A 22,141-nucleotide genomic window follows, 5' to 3' on the forward strand; every position below is an offset into this window, starting at 1 on the left:
GGGCCAGGCTGGAGAGACCTGGGTTTGATGCAGGGCATCACTGTCTGTGTATTTTAAGTGTCGTATTAGTGGCCCAAAGGCATTTAACCCCTTAAAAACATCAGTTACTTATTCAAATCTGTGAAAATGGGCTGTTTGCCCACTTTGATGCCAGTTCTGGTGCCCAGAACCCATTTGGGCCAGGCTGGAGAGACCTGGGTTTGATGCAGGGCATCACTGTCTGTGTATTTTAAGTGTCGTATTAGTGGCCCAAAGGCATTTAACCCCTTAAAAACATCAGTTACTTATTCAAATCTGTGAAAATGGGCTGTTTGCCCACTTTGATGCCAGTTCTGGTGCCCAGAACCCATTTGGGCCAGGCTGGAGAGACCTGGGTTTGATGCAGGGCATCACTGTCTGTGTATTTTAAGTGTCAGATCAGTGGCCCAAAGGCAATTAACCCCTTAAAAACATCAGTTACTTATTCAAATCTGTGAAAATGAGCTGTTTGCCCACTTTGATGCCAGTTCTGATGCCCAGAACCCATTTGTGCCAGGCTGCAGTGACATGGATTTCATGTGGGGTACCAGTAGGTATGTAAATCAGGTGTTAGATTAGTGGCACAAAGGCATTTAACCCCTTAAAAATAGCTGTTACTTATTCAAATCTGTGAAAATGGGTGATTTGCCCAATTTGATGCCAGTTCTGATGCCCAGAACCCATTTATGCCAGGCTGGAGTGACATGTATTTCATGTGGGGCATCAGTAGGTATGTAAATCAGGTGTTAGATTAGTGGCACAAAGGCATTTAACCCCTTAAAAACATCAGTTACTTATTCAAATCTGTGAAAATGAGCTGTTTGCCCACTTTGATGCCAGTTCTGATGCCCAGAACCCATTTGTGCCAGGCTGCAGTGACATGGATTTCATGTGGGGTACCAGTAGGTATGTAAATCAGGTGTTAGATTAGTGGCACAAAGGCATTTAACCCCTTAAAAATAGCTGTTACTTATTCAAATCTGTGAAAATGGGTGATTTGTCCACTTTGATGCCAGTTTTGATGCCCAGAACCCATTTGTGCCAGGCTGGAGTGACATGGATTTCATGTGGGGCATCAGTAGGTATGTAAATCAGGTGTTAGATCAGTGGCACAAAGGCATTTAACCCCTCAAAAATAGCTGTTACTTATTCAAATCTGTGAAAATGTGCAATTTGCCCCCTTTGATGCCAGTTCTGATGCCCAGAACCCATTTGTGCCAGGCTGCAGTGACATGGATTTCATGTGGGGTACCAGTAGGTATGTAAATCAGGTGTTAGATTAGTGGCACAAAGGCATTTAACCCCTTAAAAATAGCTGTTACTTATTCAAATCTGTGAAAATGGGCGATTTGACCACTTTGATGCCAGTTTTGATGCCCAGAACCCATTTGTGCCAGGCTGGAGTGACATGGATTTCATGTGGGGCATCATTAAATATGTAAATCAGGTGTTAAATCAGTGGCACAAAGGCATTTAACCCCTTAAAAATAGCTGTTACTTATTCAAATCTGTGAAAATGTGCAATTTGCCCACTTTGATGCCAGTTCTGATGCCCAGAACCGATTTGTGCCAGGCTGCAGTGACTTGGATTTCATGTGGGGCATCAGTAGTTATGTAAATCAGGTGTTAGATCAGTGGCACAAAGCTATTTAACCCCTTAAAAATAGCTGTTACTTATTCAAATCTGTGAAAATGGGCGATTTGCCCCCTTTGATGCCAGTTTTGATGCCCAGAACCCATTTGTGCCAGGCTGGAGTGACATGGATTTCATGTGGGGCATCAGTAGGTATGTAAATCAGGTGTTTAATAAGTGGCACAAAGGCATTTAACCCCTTAAAAATAGCTGTTACTTATTCGCATGTGTGAAAATTGGTTCTCTGCCCACTTTGATGCCAGTTCTGATGCCCAGAACCCATTTGTGCCAGGCTGGATTGACAGGAACTTGATGTGTGGCATCACAAGGTATGCAAGTCAGGTGTCAGATCAGTGGCACAAAGCCATTTAACACCTTTAATACCATACCTCAGTGCCCACTTTGATGCCCATTTTTGTGCCAGCCTTCTAATATTTTTATCTGTTTTTAAGTGTATTCACAAGAGGGCACATGACCGCATAATATTATATACTTAGAATGGTTTATTTTTATTGAAAAACCTGAAAAAAACAGAAAATAAAAAATAGCCGAATAAGAAACTGAACGAATAAGAAACCAACTTCAGCATCGTCCCTCTGGTGAAATTTCTGGGCATGGATACACTCCCCTTCTCGGCATGTAGTCACTCCCCGCTGCTTTAATCACCCCCCTTTGCAGAAATGAAGACGCCCTGAAATTTCTGGGCATAGTAACGCCCCCCTCCCTTTGTCACGCCCCCTCCCTCACTATTGTGGTTTTAACCAGGCCCCCAGGTGCCATAATCACGCCCCTCCCTGAAATTTTCAGGCATGTTGCCGCCCAGAGCCCCGCCCAGAGCTCCTCTTCTCTCCACCCTGCATCTTCAGCTGTTGCTTGGCCGTGATTGGTCAGTTTGCAGCACGTGACTCCGTAGCCTCGCCCATCCCTACTATCTACGACATGCCGACAATTTTCAGAACACCGTCCGCACCAGTCAGTCACACACTCTCAGCGCAGTCACTATGGCGACCAGAGCCTCCAGCCGCCCGTACCAGATCGTCGTATTCGGGGCCTCCGGCTTCACCGGGCAGTTCGTTGTGGAGGAAGTGGCCCGAGCGGCTGATGGAGAGGACTACAGAGGCCAAGAGCTGCGCTGGGCTGTGGCCGGCCGGAGCAAGAAGAAGCTGGAGGACGTGCTGAGCTGGGCCGCGGACAGGATGGGTGAGTGACAGGATGGCGGCCACTGGGGGGCGCACTGACCGTGCTGCTTCTGACGGCAGTAATGGGCACAACTTCCTTCAAGTGGCTAACAATCAGCTGGTGTGGGACTACAAGGCTCAGCATGCCATGCTGGAGAACTACAGGTTGCAGCCAGCTGCAAGGTTATATTATATACTGTGCTCCTAGGTCACGGGGTCCCGCTCAGCCATATTGTCCCTCTGACCCATATTTGGGTCTGGCTAGTCGGTGTGCGGCTGGGCGTCCTGCTTGGCATGCTGCACTCGAGGCTCTGCCCTGGATATCCTCTATATCTGCAGAGCAGGGGGCCCCCGTTATCCTTGTATCCCACAAGCATGGGATTAGGGGGCTCTCCGGGTACAAGTGAGGCTGGAACCCCCCAGTCCGCCCAAGCCCTGGTCTCCAGAGGTAAACGCTGCCATCTGCGTCTGCTGCGACCTTCCGCCCGGGATTTCACCCGTTCAGTGTTGTCTGCCGCCTGTGTGCCCAATCTTGGGTTTAGATCCCTGGTAGAATATTTTTCCTCCACAGATTACGATGCAGATTGGGCTGTGGATCTGCGGAGAAAATCTGCAGCTTTTACAGCTTATGGAGCAGGAAAAACTCCGTAGGATTTAATGGGGTTGTCCATCCCGGCCCTCTTCTGCATCGGGAGGAGGCGGCACTGATGATGTCGTGTCTGCACATTGGCAGGTATAGCGCCCCCGCCATGCTACAGAGACCTACAGAGACCTAACGTCATCAGCTCCGATTACCTGCCGATGTGGAGGGGCAGTCAGGCTACTCGCTGACCACACATTAGATACTGTGGGCATGGGGCACATGGAGCACCTGATGAATTTCAGCATGCCCGATCCATTCCTTGGGGAGGTGATGCCTGAAGTGACAATATGGACCTGCATATTTCAGAGGGTGTAAGATCTAGGAAACCTGAGAACCTGCAGAGCGGTATGTATAATGCCTGTGCTGCAGGAGAAGAGCCATTACATCCAGCATCTGACGGAGCCCGCTGCTACCTTTACTTTTAGTCTTGTATGGTAAAGGTCCCATGCTCTAGACTAGGGGGCTTATAGGTGGTACAATGACGCTTTATCGGTATTATTAATTGCTTGTCTTCTTCCGCACCGCCAGCCAGTATTCTAGGACAGTGCTGGATTTTTTAGCCATTGTAGAACTAACCGTAACTTCGTACCAGTCACTGCTTCTATCCATTATTCATCTGCAGGAAAGCCCCAGCTGAAGTCCATTGACATTCTAATCTCTGACGTCAGTGATGAAGCCTCCCTCGCTGAGATGTGTAAGAAGGCCTCTGTTGTTCTGGACTGTGTGGGACCAGTAAGTATCATACAGCCGTACATGGCCATCAGTGGGCACATTGCTTATTATCTAACCTGCTATCTGTTATATAAGTTGTATGTTTAATCTACAGTGAAAGGAAAAATGGAAACTACATGGAAAAATGGAATACCAGGCGGCGCTCATAGCAATCCGGCAGGGACAACCATAGAGGCCTGCTGGAGACCTCTGGTTGTCATGCTGGCCCATCGGTGAGCCGCAGTCACGTGACGGGGGTCACCGATGGACAGATTTCCAACATGCTTGCTGGAAGCGTGCGTTAAATGCCGCTGTCAGAGTTTGACAGCGGCATGTAAAGGGTTAACAGCCACGGGTGGATCGCGATTCCACCCGTGGCTGTTCCGGGTACATGTCAGCTGTTCAAAACAGCTGACATGTTCCGGAGAAGATGTTGGCTCACCACCAGAGCCAACATCAAAGGGGGGAGAAATTACAATCGCAGTTCATGTACGGCGCATGTCGTGAATGGGTTAAAGTGAATCTGTCCCCCCATGGGATGTATATGACCTAGTAATATGGGCACACAAGTAATAGAAATGTTAAACAAGTCCTACCTGTATGCCTCATTAACGTTATAACGAAAATGTTATATTCTGTCTTTATGCTAATGACTTCTTCCATGCTCTGGGGAGAGCGGTGCCTGAAAGAAATCCTGCCTCCTTCCTTCATTGTAATACTACCCCCCTCCCAGTTATGGCCCCAGAATCCTGCGCCTGCGCCCTGCACTCCCTTCTTTGGGCACTGCATTCAGGCATCTTCTGCACAGGTGAGTCACTGTGACCATTGGTGTGTGTGTGCTGATAATATGCTCTCCCCACTTCCTGCCTGCATAGTCATCGCTAGGAACCATGTGTACATAGCAATGACTGTGCAGAGAGGAGGTGGGGAGAGCACCTGATCGGTGCGCACATCGGTGGTCACAGTGCCTCGCCTGCGCAGGAGATCCCTGAATGCAATGCCAACAGAAGGGATGATGAGGTTCATGTAATAGAGGGGGTGCAGGGCACAGGATTCTGGGGCTATAACTGATGTACATGGGAGGGGGGTAGTATTACAATGAAGATGGGAGGCAGGGATTTCTTCCACCCACCGCGAGCCCTGGAGCCTGGAAGAAATTATTAGCAGAAAAACAGAATAAAACCTTTCTCAACAACAAGCCTGTTAATATGAGGCATACAAGTAGGACTAGTGTACCATTTCTATTACCTGTATGGTTTTGAGCACCTTGAGGGTGACACACTTGGGTATTTTCATAATAGGAATCCACAGGTGTAAATCCGCATGTGAAGTCCGCAAAAAAAAAAAATGCGGTAATTCCGCAGGTAATCTGCAGTTCGGTTTACCTGCGGATTAACCAAAATAAGTCCGGAAAAATGCGCAGGACTTTCCACAACGTGTGCACATACCCTTATAACCTCATAAAGGGACAGTGGCCAGAATTGTAAAAATTGGCCCAGTCATTAACATGCAAACCACCCTTGGGGGTTAAACTAGACTGCCTAAGGGTACCGTCTCACAGTGGCACTTTGGTCGCTACGACGGCACGATCCGTGACGTTCCAGCGATATACTTACGATCTCGCTGTGTCTGACACGCTACTGCGATCAGGGACCCCGCTGAGAATCGTACGTCGTAGCAGATCGTTTGAAACTTTCTTTCGTCGTCAAGTGTCCCGCTGTGGCGGCATGATCGCAGCGTGTAACAAAGGTGTGCACGATATGACATGCCCGTACGACTGTCCCATACGACTTCTACATCACAAATACGTCATGAAATTATCGCTCCAGCGCCGTGCATTGCGAAGTGTGACCGCAGTCTGACGCTGGAGCGATAATGGAGCGACGCTGGAGCGTCACGGATCGTGCCGTCGTAGCGACCAAAGTGCCACTGTGAGACGATACCTTAATCCTGTTCCCCTGACATCTGGGAGAGCCGATGAGCCCTCAGGGACAAATTGCATCAAATGCTCAATCTCAGTGTTACTGATTGGCTTGGCACCCTATGTGACTCCACAGACCGGACACTGCTTGTTTCTTACCTCTCCTGTTTGGCAGTTTGAGGCTATTTTGCTGATGTTACTGCATACACTAACATATCCTTTATGAAGGTATTACATTGATAGTTCTAGTACAGGTCTGGACAAACTGCAGCCCGTGGGCCACATCCGGCCCTTTGGTTATTCCTGGATCAGGACAGGCAGAACTTCTGAACCTGTGACTTTGGGGAAACCTGTACTTTTCACCTCCACCCATCATCTTGATTTCAACAGTATCTGTATCTTTGGGCATCAGTCTCTCGCGTGTTCTTCTGGGGAAAATAAATTGCCCACCCCTGTTCTAGACATTCACTGATTATATTTATTGCAGTGACCTAATAATGCAGCTCTGTCCTGTGCTGAGCCATGATAGGGCTGCCATAAAGGTACACTTAGCCTCTAATCTACAGCTGTATACCTCCACACTGACCTGCACCATCAGACTTTTCGTCTATATTCTTCTCTACTACAAGTATTTACAATAGGACTGTACAACGTTAAGAGCTGTAAGACTTTGTGCCCTTGTTACCTTTTGTCCTGAGGCTGAAAGTCCTCAAGTTTGGGGGAAAAAAAGATATAAAGATGAACACATTGTGTCAGCAATAGGCAGTTGGTTTGTTACCGGAGGTAATTACTCTGTCCTGGGACCATGAGGTTTCATAGAATTTGGATAGAGCACATGGGACCTGCTGATATATACCATCTGTGGGTGAAGGGGGAAAAACTGATTTAAGAAGAAAATTACCCATCTCTCGTATTTGATCCTAAATGGGGGGGTTTCTGGGATGGTACTATTGATGTCTATGAAATTCCTTGCTATTAAAAATCAAGTTAACTACAAAAATTGGCAGTGGGCTACCCAGCCCTGTAATGTCGTATACATGACTAGGGAGTTGGTCAGCAGATTTGACCCTATCCAAACTAATGACAAGCATAAGGGAACATGCCATTCTAGTTGCTGTTCAAAGTACTTTTGCCGAGACAACAGACATTTAATTTTCAGGTCACAAGTGCCCAGTGGGCCTTCTACAGCTAAACATGTGGCCTGGTTGTTGTCACAGAAGCAGGGCAGCACTGTCTGGTGTGGACATGCCTGCCTACGAAACCCTATGTTTGGGCTGGATATGAACAGTGCACGCGCAGGATTTCAGAAGTGGGCACGAGGACAGTGGAAAGCACTGAATTAAGACTAGTGGTAAGCTGTTGGTTACAGCTGCAGTGACAGCAGTCAGAGCTCTGCTTCCTGGGCACTTGCAACCTAATTGGAGTGAATATGTAAAATCTGCTTTCAGTTGTACCATGATCAGCAAGTAGAAAGGTATGTGTTCTCCAGTGTAAGTGTATTCTCCAATGCTATGAAAAATCTTCAGAGTTTCATCCAGACAACTTGGTCGATTTTTCATCTTTATTGTCATCTGTGTGATCGGTTTTTCAAAAATGTACACGATCAATACGATCCTTAAGATAATTTAACAAATAAAGATCAGGTGCTACACAGATATTCTGTGGGATTTGAAAAAAAAAATATTTTTCCAGGACGTCCCTGCTGACAGCACCATCAGGAGGTTGTCCTTCTTATCCTTGATGGGGACAGGAACACACAAGAGGTTAAAAGGCCCCTCCCTCCAACACCCCTCAATGTTTTTTCTTGTCCCCTTCAAGGACGGACACAGAATTGTACCTTGCATCTCCCAGCGAGCTGGAGCTTCTGATGCCAGACGCAGTGGGATAGGGATGGGATCTTCACCATCTCTCCCCTTCCTCCTGTGGGAGGTCCGGTGGCAGACACCCTTCCGAACAAAGGGGTCCCACAACCTGTCAAATTGATCATTGGCTCCTGTGGTGAGCCGCCTGCCCTTCAGGGGGGCTTTCGGCACACCCTGCCCAGCCCTGCTTGTGGCTCTGCTACACATTGAAGATTGAAGGAGGCACTTCTGGTTACAGAAGTATGACACGCAAGCCTCTAGTACCCGGCGTGTGTTCCACAGTGGAAACAAAAACAAAAAAAACAAAGGCGAATCCTAAATTAAAGGGGAAAACGCCTTTTGACGATTCAGATGGAAGACAGGTGAAACAATACTATTTAAAGTATTTTCAGAGGGGAGCCAAGGTTCCAGTGTATCTAGTCAGCCAGCTATGGAAGGTCAAACCATTGGCCGGTCTGATACCCCTGCTGAAACCCTGGTACAAGTGAGTTTTCTGGGGGTTTTGTCTCACACTGTCAACTGAGGTATATCTCATAGTACAATCTTTTGTTCCTTTATAGGACAAGGAAGCCCCTAAAGATGTCTGTCTGTCTGTCTGTCTGTCTGTCTGTCTGTCTGTCTGTCTGTCTGTCTGTGTCTCAGCACTCCATTGTTTCCAAAAAGGTGTAGGATTTATTTAGACCCACATTCAGTGCACTGAATGTGGGTCTAAATAAATCCTACACCTTTTTGGAAACAATGGAGTGCTGCCTTCTTTTTTGATATTTATTGAATGTGGACGACCAGTGGACAGGTTGCCTGGAGGCTCTGCACCCGGAGATAAGTAATACGGCTGTGCTGTTCCTTTTTTATGAATATCTATCTATCTATCTCTCTCTCATTGCTCAAAAAAATAAAGGGAACACTTAAACAGAATATGACTCCAAGTGAATCAAACTTCTGTGAAATCAAACTGTCCACTTAGGAAGCAATCAATTTCACATGCTGTTGTGCAAATGGAATAGACAACAGATGGAAATTATTGGCGATTATCAAGACACCCCTATAAAGGAGTGGTTCTGCAGGTGGGGACCACAGACCACATCTCAGTACCAATGCTTTCTGGCTGATGTCTTGGTCACTTTTGAATGTTGTTTGTGCTTTCACACTCGTGGTAGCATGAGACGGACTCTACAACCCTCACAAGTGGCTCAGGTAGTGCAGCTCATCCAGGATGGCACATCAATGCGAGCTGTGGCAAGAAGGTTTGCTGTGTCTGTCAGCGTAGTGTCCAGAGGCTGGAGGCGCAACCAGGAGACAGGCCAGTACACCAGGAGACGTGGAGGGGGGCCATAGGAGGGCAACAACCCGGCAGCAAGACCGCTACCTCAACCTTTGGACATGGACGAACAGGAGGAGCACTGCCAGAGCCCTGCAAAATGAACTCCAACAGGCCACAAATGAGGAAGGTCTGATTGCCCGACGTACACAGGTGGGGTTTGTGCTCACATCTAAACACCGTGCAGGAGGCTTGGCATTTACCACAGAACACCAGGACAGGCAAATTCGCCACTGGCGCCCTGTTACCTTCACAGATGAAAGCAGGTTCACACTGAGCACATGTGACAGAGTCTGGAGACGCCTTGGAGAGCGATCTGCTGCCTGCAACATCCTTTAGCATGACCAGTTTGGCAGTGGGTCAGTAATGGCGTGGGGTAGCACTTCTTTGGAGGGCCGCACAGCTCTCCATGTGCTCGCCAGAGGTAGCCTGACTGCCATTAGGTACCGAGATGAGATCTTCAGCCCCCTTGTGAGACCATATGCTGGTGTGGTTGGCCCTGGGTTCCTCCTAATGCAGGACAATACCAGACGTCATGTGGCTTGAGTGTGTCAGCAGTTCCTGCAAGATGAAGGCATTGAAGCTATGGACTGGCCCGCCCGTTCCTCAGACCTGAATCCGATTGAACACATCTAGGACATAATGTCTCGCACCATCCACCAACGTCACATTGCACCACAGACTGTCCAGGAGTTGGCGGATGCTTTAGTCCAGGTCTGAGAGGAGATCCCTCAGACCATCCGCCGCCTCATCAGGAGCATGCCCAGGTGTTGTAGGGAGGTCATATAGGCACGTGGAGGCCACACACACAACAGAACATAATTTCCTTGTCTTGGGGCATTTCCTCTGAAGTTGGACCAGCCTGTAATTTGATTTTCCACTTTGATTTTGAGTATCATTCCAAATCCAGACCTCCATTGGATATTTAATTTTGATTTACAACTGAAATATTTCATTCAGTGATATCTAGGATGTGGTATTTTAGTGTTCCGTTTATTTTTTTGATATATTTATATAATAAAATTCCACTTTCTGTATAGAAGAACTGACATAAATTTACTTTTTGATATTCTAATTTTGTGAGAAGCACCTGCACCTCTGTGGCGAGATCCATGAATATATGGAAAGAAGAGTTAGATGCTCCTCTAAGGAAGCAGACGAGACATCCAGATATGAGATCTATGCCATTGCTCAAAATGGCAACTGGGTTCGTGGTGAATGCCTCAGCCGAGTCAATTAGATTTGCCGCAAGGAATTGGGCACTATCCAACACAGCTAGGCGAGAAGTCTGGCTGAAAACATGGTCAGGAGATTGTCACTCTAAAAATAAATTGTGCTCCATCCCCTTTTCTGGCCTTCGAATGTTTGGTCCTGTACTGGATGACATGATGGAAAGGGCGTCTGATGAAAAAAGGGGTTTCCAGAAGAGAAACCTAAAGTTTTGTCCTTTCAGAGGACTTATCCCCATCAGAAACCGGAATATAAAGGAAAAGGGAAGACCGGTAGATGGAGCTACCTGAAGGGTGGGAAAGGATCCAAGATCCCATTGGATACTGCAGATAATAGCCGAACGATACAAAATACAATTTGTACAGATAACCCAGGGAAGATTCTACCTGACAACTATCCCGTCCCCCCCAGGTCACAAGAAGGCCGCTGTCGGTCGTAAAGAAGATGGTGGATTCAGGAGCAGTGGTTCCAGTGCTGGGTCAGAATGGTGTCTGTTACTATTTGAGCCTGTTCTCTAAAGAAATCCGGGGGCGATTATCGCACCATAATAAAAACTAAAGTCTCTAAACAAATGGGTATCCTACAAGAAATTCAAGATGGAGTCTGTAAGATCTACTATAGTGATCAAGGAAAATATGGTAATGTGCACGTTTGGATCTCAAAGAAGCGTAATATTACTTGCATATTTAGTCTCACAGCCAACGGTATCTAAGATTTTGGAAGAGGAAGGGAAGATGCAACATTACCAATTCAAATGCTTCCCATGTGGTCTTTCCTCAGCACCACGCATTTTCACCAAGCTGGTGGCAGAAGTCATGGCCTTCCTCCGGCCATATGACTTCCTGTTGATGGCAGAGTCCCCCCAGAAACTAAGGACCAGTTTAACATCAACCGTCATAGTGTTAAAAGCTTAGGGTGGATCATAAACTGGGAAAAATCAGACCAGGAAGAAGGAAGGAATTCTCTTGGACTCCGAACCTCAGATGTCTTTCCTGCCAGAAAGGAAACAGAACTCAGGAACAAGGTTTTAGCCTTCAGAGGGAGATCACAGGTGTCCATCAGAGACGTTATGAGGATTCTGGGACTGATGACTGCTTTTATACCAGGGGTCCAGTGGAGTCAATTCCACTCGAGACAACTACAACATCAGGTCCTGATAACCTGGAACAGAAGGAGAGAGAGAGGCTATACAAAAAGTTAAGACTGTCAGCAATAACAAAAAATTCTAGCCTGGTGGACTTCCATAACCAACCTGGAGAAAGGGATTATGTAGAAACTGTTCCTGTTTTTATATTGATTGGCTGTGGGGCTCAAGTGCATGATCAGTGCATACAGGGTACCTGGCAAAGATCAGATCCTCCCACGTCATCCAACCTCAGAAAGCTTCAGGTGGTCTAGGAAACGCTAAAGCAATGTGGGCCAAGTCTAAAAACAACAACACTTCAGAGTCCTGTCTGACAATATTACAACAGTTGCCTTCCTTAAACATCAAGGGGGACGAAGACACCACCTTTTACAGGCGGTAGCATGGAAGATCTTCCTTTGGGCAGAGGAAAGTGTTATCAGTAACCGCAGTACATCTGTAGGGGCCTCAGAATGTGGTAGCAGACTTTTTCATCTGAAGAAAAAAAAACGTTCAACAGTCAAGAATAGGAGCTGAACTGAGAATAATTCCATCACATAATACCCTAATGGACCCTCAGGTGGTCCTGTTTGCTACAGAAAAAAATTCAAAAGCAGAGAAATTTTTCCCTCAATCAGGGAGACAGTCTGACAGGAGTAATACTGCGATCAAATAACGTAGGCACTACTGAGTGGTGCTCAAGTAGATGCCCAAGTCGGAATACATTTTTTTTTTTTTTAGATAAACTGGGCACACACGAAACGTAAATGCGGTGAAGAATTTAATGAGTTAAAGTACATACAGTAGACTTTTCGTTCTGTTTTAAGACCTTCATCAATGTAACTCACTCTAATATTAGAGTACCAGGGTCATATACAGGGCTAGGTGGATACTGCGTCCGTGACCCACAAATATCCCCTAACTTTGTGTCTTGTTTGGCATAACCAGCCAGTTGATCACCACAGGGACTCCTAGTCCTGTATATGACCCTGGTACTCAGAAATATTAGAGTGAGGTACATTGATGAAGGTCTTAAACAGACCAAAATGTCTACTGTATGTACTTTACCTCATTAAATTCTTCACCGCATTTACGTTTCGCGTGTGCCAAGTTTATCTTAGAAAAAAAAAAAAAAAAGTCTGACAGGAGTAGACACCTTATCTAAAAAAAAATGTAATAATGGACCATGCATATGCCTACCACCCTCCCCAAGCCAAGTTGACATTACTGTTTTGACCCAGAAGGAGCTGGTTTCCCTTACTGAGAAGAATGGCCATAGAAGATCCCATCATCCTTCCAGAAAGGCACGATCTATTGATTCAAGGGCCAATTCACCATCCCAGTGTGAAGCTTCTACAGTTGCCTGCCTGGATCCTGTGGCAAATCTTGAGGTTTTAAGGTCTCTCGGACTCTGTCATAATGTTACAGAAAAAAGCAGGAAACCAGGAACATCAGAGAGAGAGAGCTATCTAATATGTGATGGTAACGTATGTAGAAGGAAATCTACCAGTAAATAAAATGGATCCATCCTGCTGTGGTACTTGGAAAATCACTGAGGGGTGGTGGAGGGAAGGGCCTTTTAACCTCTTGTGTGTTCCTGTCCCTATCAAAGATAAGGACAACCACCTGATGGTGCTGTCATGATGGACTCCTGGAAAACCTATTATTACTGGTAGGACTAATGCCTACTTTTTTCCCACCACACGGTCACTTGTTCAGTGTGAAAAAACTGTCATCTGACCAGCCCTATTGTGTTACATTGGTCAGTGTGCTGTGCAATCTTTACTCAGACAACACATGCCCGTACTCTCGTCTGAATGAGCCCTTGTCGAAAGAAGTCTAAGGGCAGACTCCTACTCAGCATATTGTAAGTACCAATTGGCTCTTACCCACTATATAAATGATAAACCTGCCTCATATTTGTGGAGTTATGTAATTCTTATCAGTTGATTAGCGATAACGCTGCAGAGCAAAGTTCTCCCACTTTTTGGAAGTCATCGTTATAGACAAACATCTGCACCATTGAAGTCTTTTCTGATTGTGAAACACTTTTCATTCATTCACCTGAACTGCAAGAATGCAGTTAGTGTACTGTAGGTGAGGGGTGATGGCAGCTCTGTACTGAATGACCCTTCACATCACTGCCTTAGAGATGGTGCAAAGCCCCCTGATCTAGTTACATTGGTCAGCATTGCTTTTGCTAGTTGCACAATCTTATGTTATAAAGGGCTCACATTACGATGTATATTACCATTTCTGAATAATAATTTCTGCTTACACTTTCTAGTTAAACCTTCTTCACAATGATGGACTTGTCTTCTGAATGTTCCTTGTATGTTTATTAGTACAGATTTTATGGGGAAGCTGTGGTGAAGGCCTGCATTGAAAATGGAGCTCACTTTGTTGATATCAGTGGAGAACCCCAAGTAAGTTTTCATTCACGTAATGCACAAATAATGGTTTATGTGCTTATAGTTATTACATTATTTACATATTTCTTTATTTTCTGTGTTTAAAGATTATTTCCATCTATGAACATTAACACCTATACTTGGGTGCAACCTCCTGGCACCCTCACCAATTCCAAGAACAAGGCTGTGTAGACATCTGCACTACCATCCATTCATTTTATATGGAACTGCTGCAGATAGCTGAGCACAGTGCCTCTCAGGCCATATTTAATGATAGTCGGGCAGATTAAAGGTCACAAGATCACTATACTACATGCAGTACCGTGAAAGTGGTGCAGAGACCTGTTGACACTGACTTGCTGGAATTCTGGCAACTTGCATAGTTTTTCTTTAAGAACAGAGCTATCTCCTGTTTGAATCTTCCATTTATTTAAGAAAATAGTGGTCAGCCACAGACAGGTGATTTTACTAAATATCATTAACCCCTTAGCACAAATTCCTGTGAGTGGACATTCATGCTGGGGTTTGAAAGTGTGGATGGGGCTCAGGATCTGAGACTGCTCCAACTGAAGCAAATGCCAGCTGGGCTACACAGTCAGCATCTCTTATCAGCAGGAACTCTCTCCAATCGCTGTAGTCTGTGTAGATACCTCTGTCACTCTGGCAGCAGGATTTTAATGAAGCTGTTGCCCCCTCCGAATAAGACCAGTAGTTACCATGGCCAGGTCAGGACCCTCTAAATGCCCCCATGGCTGCCATCTTTGTACTACTGTGAAGCCCAGCAACAGTCCCATAAACTAATATAAATAATTCCACGATCTTTGCTTAGCTGAAATACGAGATTAAAAATGAAATAGTTGTGAAAATAGAATATTTTATTGGTGTCAGATCCATAAAGATGAAGAAACACAAATCACATAAAGATTAGAAAAATGGCATCTAAGATGCAGAGTAGAGGAGAAACAGCATGAGAAATGATGTTACATTATCAGAAAAAAATAAGTTCATTTATAGGATATAACCAGTGATAAGTCATAGGTGGGGAATGCTACCCAAGGGATTGTAGAATAAAAACGCATATATAGTGAGAACATACGGTAATTATTGTAAATGGTTATGGAAAAGCGATATTAATCAAATAATATGAAGTACTAACCCAAATGTGATATGGAAATCACTGTCCCTCCGCCCCACTTTCCAACTTGCGTTTCGTGTGGCTGTTTCAGAGAGTGATCTACTTCATAGGAACCCATGGTTTACATTATATACTGAAGTATTGTGGTACAATTGGTGGAGGAAGGTTGAACTTGATGCACCTAGGTCTTTTTTTCAACCTATGTAGCTATATAGTACAAGCAATTAAAGCATCGTAGGTTCAAGCCTTCTATGGGGACTAAAAAGGAAAATAAATGGCCCTATTTTTTTTTCTCATAATAAAAATAAACATGTTTTGTATCGTTTCATCCATAAAAGTCTGGTGTAGCATAAATTAAAATTAATCCGCCCTGCCATAAAAAGAAGAAAAAAAATCCAAAATATCAGATCAGCAAACAACAAAAAAAACAAACAAGCACCCTTACACAGGTCAATCAACAGAAAATGAAATACGGTATGTTACGAAAATGTATGCTTTTTGTATCGCCTTATTTGTACTGCCATGGAGAATCAGCTGAGCACGTTCATCTCCTTTCATGAGTTCAGCAGCTCGTGCTTTTTGCATCAATAGATCCACTGAGCTATTGATTGGCTGCAGCGGGAATGTGCGCTATCAATGCTGCAGCCAAGAGTGACCAAAGCAATGCTAGGAGGCCTGTGCTGGAGCCGGGAAGGGCTGTCTTTATTTTACTTTCCAGGAAGTGTGTGGGGTCCACATTTCTAGAAGTGGAAAAGCCCTTTAAATAAAAAGGGCAGCCACAGGTGGGTTATAGGAACTCGCATGCAAGTTCTCACACGGTTGCTTAGTGTGCACCGTGTGGGAGAGCAGCCTGTTGATCACAACCATACTATTAGATCAGGTGGACCAGCAGCAATGTCAAGTCTAGCCTGGTGCAGTTGCTGGGATTGAGGTGTTAGTAATTTGTATGGCACACTTGTAAGGTTCTGGCCAGCCAGCATGTATGGGGGTTAGGGTAAGGACAGATGGTCGTAGATTTTCTCATAAGAGAGAATCGGGTTGATTATGCAAATGACACTCTGAGCAGAGTATGATCAGAGTATCAACATAGTGTTATCCAACTCTTTCAGATGAGAGAATCTGAGCACACTGCACAGAAGATGGAGAACAAAATTCCTACATCTTTTCAATTCTGGGAGTCTGTGTAAATTGGGCTGCACTTGGATGTCATCCGAGTGCAATTTGATATTTTCCATGCACCCTTTGACTTGAATGGGTGAGTGGCATCCAATTTCCAAAAATTTCATGCTGCAATTTATTTCACTGACAGATTGTCATAAAAAAAAAAAAAAAAAAAAAATGAATATCACTAGTCCAATTTATAGGCTGTTGTGAGTGAGCCCTTATTGATGGGCTATAAGCCAGCATGGTGCACAACACCACGCAAAGCCTCATCTGTGTGCATGTAGAATACTAGTGAAAATGGGTGTGTCCAAATCTGCGCTGCTGATTAAAGATGGATGGCAAACGATATTTTTTAAAGCTAGATTTCAAAACCAGTTAATAGATCACACGTTTTGAGGTCATTTCAAGACCTCTTCCTCAGTATAAGGTAAGGTTTTCTGCCATCCATCTTTATCAGCAGCGCAGATTTGGACACTTGCATCCAGTGTCAGCATTATCCTTGGTCATTGGACCTATGTCCTGCATGTAACATATAATCCCTTAAAAAATAAATTTTTAATGAAAGTGCAGACGTAACAATAAATTTATTAAGGTATAGATCTTGTAAAAATAACCTGCCAATTCCCTACACTTGCCTGCTATCCCTTCCTAGCAGTGGAGGTTGGCACCCTATTATGTACGATTGTTTGGCGCCCCCACTCCGCGACGGCTGTCCTTGACTAGCCCTGGTAAATACTGTTATGCTATAGGTTGGAAAACAATGGGCAATAAAAAAGATGAAGGGATAGTACTTGTCAATTTACAAAGAACAGGTTATTTAAAGTGTTTTGCGCCTTCATATAATAAAGACAAAAATAATAGTCTCCCTGCAATAGTCAGGTTTAGACTAACAGACATATTATGTTGAGAACATATAAATTAGATGTATGGTTTTTGACATTTAAATAGGACTTCCACAAAAAGTCAATATAATTGATTTGGACTAATGAATCCTATAGAAACTATGGTGATTGAATGAAGATAATGGTCCCTTCATAGTTTTAACAGGACTTGCAGGCAACATCAGAGGGGCCACACAGCTGATTAGACAGCATGGTTCAGACAAAAACAATTAACCACAATAGTTCACATAGAAACACATGGATACATAATTAGTGGTCATTGATAAACCGTTGCAAAAGCATAGCTGGGTATTATCCCAAAAGTTAGCTTCCAGCCTCGACGCGTTTCCCCGTTCATGCGGTTCATCAGGAGGCGCAATATGGAACCAGCTACTCCATAGATGTGAGGTGCCACGATGAGACCTAAATTTTATTGTTATGTCTGCGCTGGGAAGGTATTTTTAACCAACTTTCATTAAAAATTTATTTAACGAATTGTTACACACTTGATTTTTTTTTTTTTTCTCCCTTTACTTTATAATATAATTCTATTGACCCATGTCCTGCAGCAGCTGATCCATACTTTTTACTTGTTGCTTAGTTGCAACAAAACAAGGTGAGAGTCCCTCTCCCTGGCACCCCCCATGTTTTTAACCAGTTGAGACCTTATTTGCGTTTTTTTTTTCTCTCCAGATTTTTTACTTTTATTCATGTAGAATACTAGGCATCCATCCCATCTATGAATGATAGGTGGGCTAGTGGATCTTAATAAGTATGTAAGTTCCAATGTTTCATAACATTGTGGTCTATCTACATCCAGCTGGGAACTGGTATTTTAACCTGTCCCTGTCTCAGTAAATTTAGGCAGTCCATTAACAGCATTAATGCTTAGCTCAATCACTAACTAGGTGATTACAGGCATATTACACAAGGTGTTAATTGCTTGATCCTGATATCAACTTGTCTAAATGGGCCTTAGAGGGAACGTGTGTGTGTGTGTATATATACATATATACATACATACATACATACATACATACATACATACATACATACATACATACATACATACATACATACATACATACATACATACATACATACATACATACATACATACCCAGATGATAAATCTTTCACTATATACAAACATGGGAGAGACCTGTCAATCACCAGCCGAGGACCATATCAGATGCCTTCAGCATGGCTGGAATTGGGTAGGTTAATCTTTGTAAAGGACGTATGAATCAAGCCTCATACAAGATTTTCCTGGAAAAACAGTTGATTCCTTCTGCTCAGGCAATGTTCCCCAACTCTGAGGACTGTTTTTTCCAGCAGGACAATGCGCCACGCCACACAGCTAGATTAATCAGTGTGCAGATGAAGGGCCACCACATCAAATCCCTGTCATGAGCAGCCAAATCTCCAAACCTGAACCCCATTGAAAACCTCTGCAATGTAATCAAGAAGATGGATAGTCACAAGCCATCAAAGAAAGAAGAACTGCTTCCATTTTTGAACCAGGAGTGGCATAAGGTCACCCAAAAGCAGTGTGAAAGACTGGTGGAAAGCATGCCAAGACACATGAAAGCTGTGATTAAAAATCAAAGTTATTCCACAAAATATTGATTTCTGAACTCTTCCTGAGTTAAAACATTGGTATTGTTTTTAAATGATTATGAACTTGTTTTATTTGCATTATTTGAGGTCTGCAAGCAATGCATTTTTTTTAATTTTATTTATTTATTTTTGCTATTTTGACCATTTCTCATTTCCAGAAAATAAATACCAAATGGAACTTTGGAGACACGTTGTCAGTAGTTTATAGAATAAAAAAAAAAACAATTTACATTTTACTAAAAAATATACCTCTGAATATAAAAATCAGACAACCTGAACATTTTGCAGTGGTCTCTTAATTTTTTCCAGAGCTTTATATACAATGCCTTGCAAAAGTATTCGGCTCCCAGGAACTTTTCAACCTTTTCCCACATATCATGCTTCAAACATAAAGATACCAAATGTAAATTTTTGGTGAAGAATCAACAACAAGTGGAACACAATTGTGAAGTTGAACAAAATTTTATTCAATTTTTGTGGAAATTCAAAACCTGAAAAGTGGGGAGTACAATATTATTTGGCCCCTTTAACTTAATACTTTGTTGCTCCACCTTTTGCTGATTACAGCTGCAAGTCGCTTGGGGTATGTCCCTATCAGTTTTGTACATCGAGAGACTGAAATTCTTGCCCATTCTTCCTTGGCAAACAGCTCGAGCTCAGTGAGGTTTGATGGAAATCGTTTGTGAACAGCAGTTTTCAGCTCTTTCCACAGATTCTCAATTGGATTGAGGTCTGGACTTTGACTTGGCCATTCTAACACCTGGATACGTTTATTTGTGAACCATTCCATTGTAGATTTTGCTTTGTTTGCGATTATTGTCTTGTTGGAAGACAAATCTCTGTCCCAGTCACAGGTCTTTTGCAGACTCCAACAGGTTTTCTTCAAGAATGTTACAATTGATGGGAAGATGGAGCCAAATACAGGACCAATCTTCCCTGTCCCTGCTGAAGAAAAGCAGGCCCAAACCGTGATGCTGCTGCCACCACCATGTTTGACAGTGGGTTGGTGTGTGAGGGTGATAAGCTGTGTTGCCTTTAAGCCAAACATATCAATTGGCATTGTTGCCAAAAAGTTCTATTTTGGTTTCATCTGACCAGAGCACCTTCTTCCACACGTTTGGTGTGTCTCCCAGGTGGCTTGTTGCAAACTTTAAACAACACTTTTTATGGATATCTTTGAGAAATGGCTTTCTTCTTGCCACTCTTCCATAAAGACCAGATTTGTGCAGTGTACGACTGATTGTTGTCCTATGGACAGACTGTCCCACCTCAGCTGTAGATCTCTGCAGTTCATGGGTGATCATGGGCCTCTTGGCTGCATCTCTGATCAGTCTTCTCCTTGTTTGAGATGAAAGTTTAGAGGGACGGCCGGGTCTTGGTAGATTTGCAGTGGTATGATACTCCTTCCATTTCAGTATGATCGCTTGCACAGTGTTCCTTGGGATATTTAAAGTTTTGGAAATAATTTTGTATCCAAATCCAGCTTTAAACTTCTCCACAGCAGTATCACGGACCTGTCTGTTGTGTTCCTTGGTCTTCATGATGCTCTCTGTGCTTCAAACAGAACCCTGAGACTATCACAGAGCAGGTACATTTATACGGAGACTTGATTACACACAGGTGGATTATATTTATCATCATTAGGTATTTAGGACAACATTGGATCATTCAGAGATCCACAATGAACTTCTGGAGGGAGTTTGCTGCACTGAAAGTAAAGGGGCCGAATAATATTGCACACCCCAGTTTTCAGTTTTTGAATTTCCCCAAAAATTTAAAATAACCAATAAATTACATTCAACTTCACAATTGTGTTCCACTTGTTGATTCTTCACCAAAAATTTACATTTTGTATCTTTGTTTGAAGTATATGTGAGAAAGGGTTGAAAGGTTCCAGGGGCCCGAATACTTTCGCAAGGCACTGTATAATTCTAAAAAATGGGTATAAATCACAACTAAATGCAGAGTATGTGTATATAGATCACATACTGTTTGCCATTGCATCCATATGGCCCTGTTGTCTTGATATTTGCTTATCTTTTTGGCATTTTTGTCCTATTGTGATATTCCTTTGTAATAATTACACTGTACGGTTTTCTTCCCAGTTTCTTGAATCAATGCAAATGAAGTATGACAGTCATGCTGCAGACAGCGGGGTATATGTTGTGGGCAGCAGTGGCTTTGACTCCATTCCTGCTGATCTAGGGGTCCTATTTACGAGGAACAGCATAGAAGGTAAGGGATAATACCGATCACCGTAATTTAAAAAAAAAATAAAACAGTAAAAAAAAAATGTGTATGTAGGAGCAGAGCACATCCTTTACTTATCTTCACGTGCAAGGCCTCCAAACAGCCTGTCCACTGATTGTCCCAAGTCCATGCAATTCAAAAAAGCAGGCAGCACTCCATATCCTTTGAGTAATGTGCAGGATTTATTCAGACCCACATGTCTGGGCAACATTTCGGCTCCAAATGGCTTGAGAGGCTCATTTGGAGCCGAAACGTTGCCCAGACATGTGAGTCTGAATAAATCCTGCACATTATTCAAAGGATATGGAGTGCCGCCTGCTTTTTTGAATTTATATAGATAGTGTTTTAATTCTGCCTCTCAAAAATCAGAATGGAAAGTGATCAAACAGTCATGTGCCGAAATTGGTACCAATTAAAACAACTCGACCCACAAAAAACAAGCCTAAGGCCATGTTCACACATAGCGGTTTTTACCGCGGATCCGCGGCGATTTTGATGCTGCGGGTCCGCAGCAGTTTCCATTGCGTTTACATTAACATGTAAACCCAATGGAAACCGCAAACCGCTGTGCACATGCTGCGGGAAAAACCGCGCAGAAACTCAGCGGTTTAAAACCCACAGCATGTCACTTCTTTGTGCAGAATCGCAGCGATTCTGCACCCATAGAAAAGCATTGTTCCGCTTACTTCCCGCATGGGGCTGTGCCCACGTTGCGGGAAGTAAGCGGTTAATGCGCGGTTGCTACCCGGGGTGGAGGAGAGGAGACACTCCTCCAGGCCCTGGGAAGCATGAATAGTGTAAAAAAGAATTAAAATAAAAAATAATGCTATACTCACCTCACAGCGCTGCCCGCGGCGTCCGGTCTCACTTGCTGTGCGAGCAGGACCTGTGGTGACGTCGCGGTCACATGACCGTGATGACGCCTCGGTCACATGACCGTGACGTCACGCAGGTCCTTCTCGGCACAGCATCTTTGAAATCGGATCCCCGTGTGCAGCGCCGAGGAGATCCGGACATCAGAGGGTGAGTATAGCCAATTTTTA

At 44.0% G+C, this 22,141-nt stretch overlaps 1 protein-coding gene across 1 annotated transcript in view; it reads left to right on the forward strand.

Moving 5' to 3' along the window:
* The first annotated feature begins 2,522 nt into the window (after window positions 1-2,522).
* LOC143804774 (saccharopine dehydrogenase-like oxidoreductase) overlaps window positions 2,523-22,141 on the forward strand; it is a 125,940-nt gene continuing 106,321 nt past the window's right edge. The window contains exons 1-4 of the mRNA XM_077283177.1: window positions 2,523-2,851; window positions 4,095-4,204; window positions 13,983-14,063; window positions 20,954-21,083. Of these exons, the coding sequence (XP_077139292.1) occupies window positions 2,653-2,851; window positions 4,095-4,204; window positions 13,983-14,063; window positions 20,954-21,083 (520 nt within the window). The 5' untranslated portion in view covers window positions 2,523-2,652. The remainder of the gene's footprint in view (window positions 2,852-4,094; window positions 4,205-13,982; window positions 14,064-20,953; window positions 21,084-22,141) is intronic.

The sequence above is a fragment of the Ranitomeya variabilis genome, chromosome 2 (assembly GCF_051348905.1).
Source record: "Ranitomeya variabilis isolate aRanVar5 chromosome 2, aRanVar5.hap1, whole genome shotgun sequence".
Taxonomy (NCBI): domain Eukaryota; kingdom Metazoa; phylum Chordata; class Amphibia; order Anura; family Dendrobatidae; genus Ranitomeya; species Ranitomeya variabilis.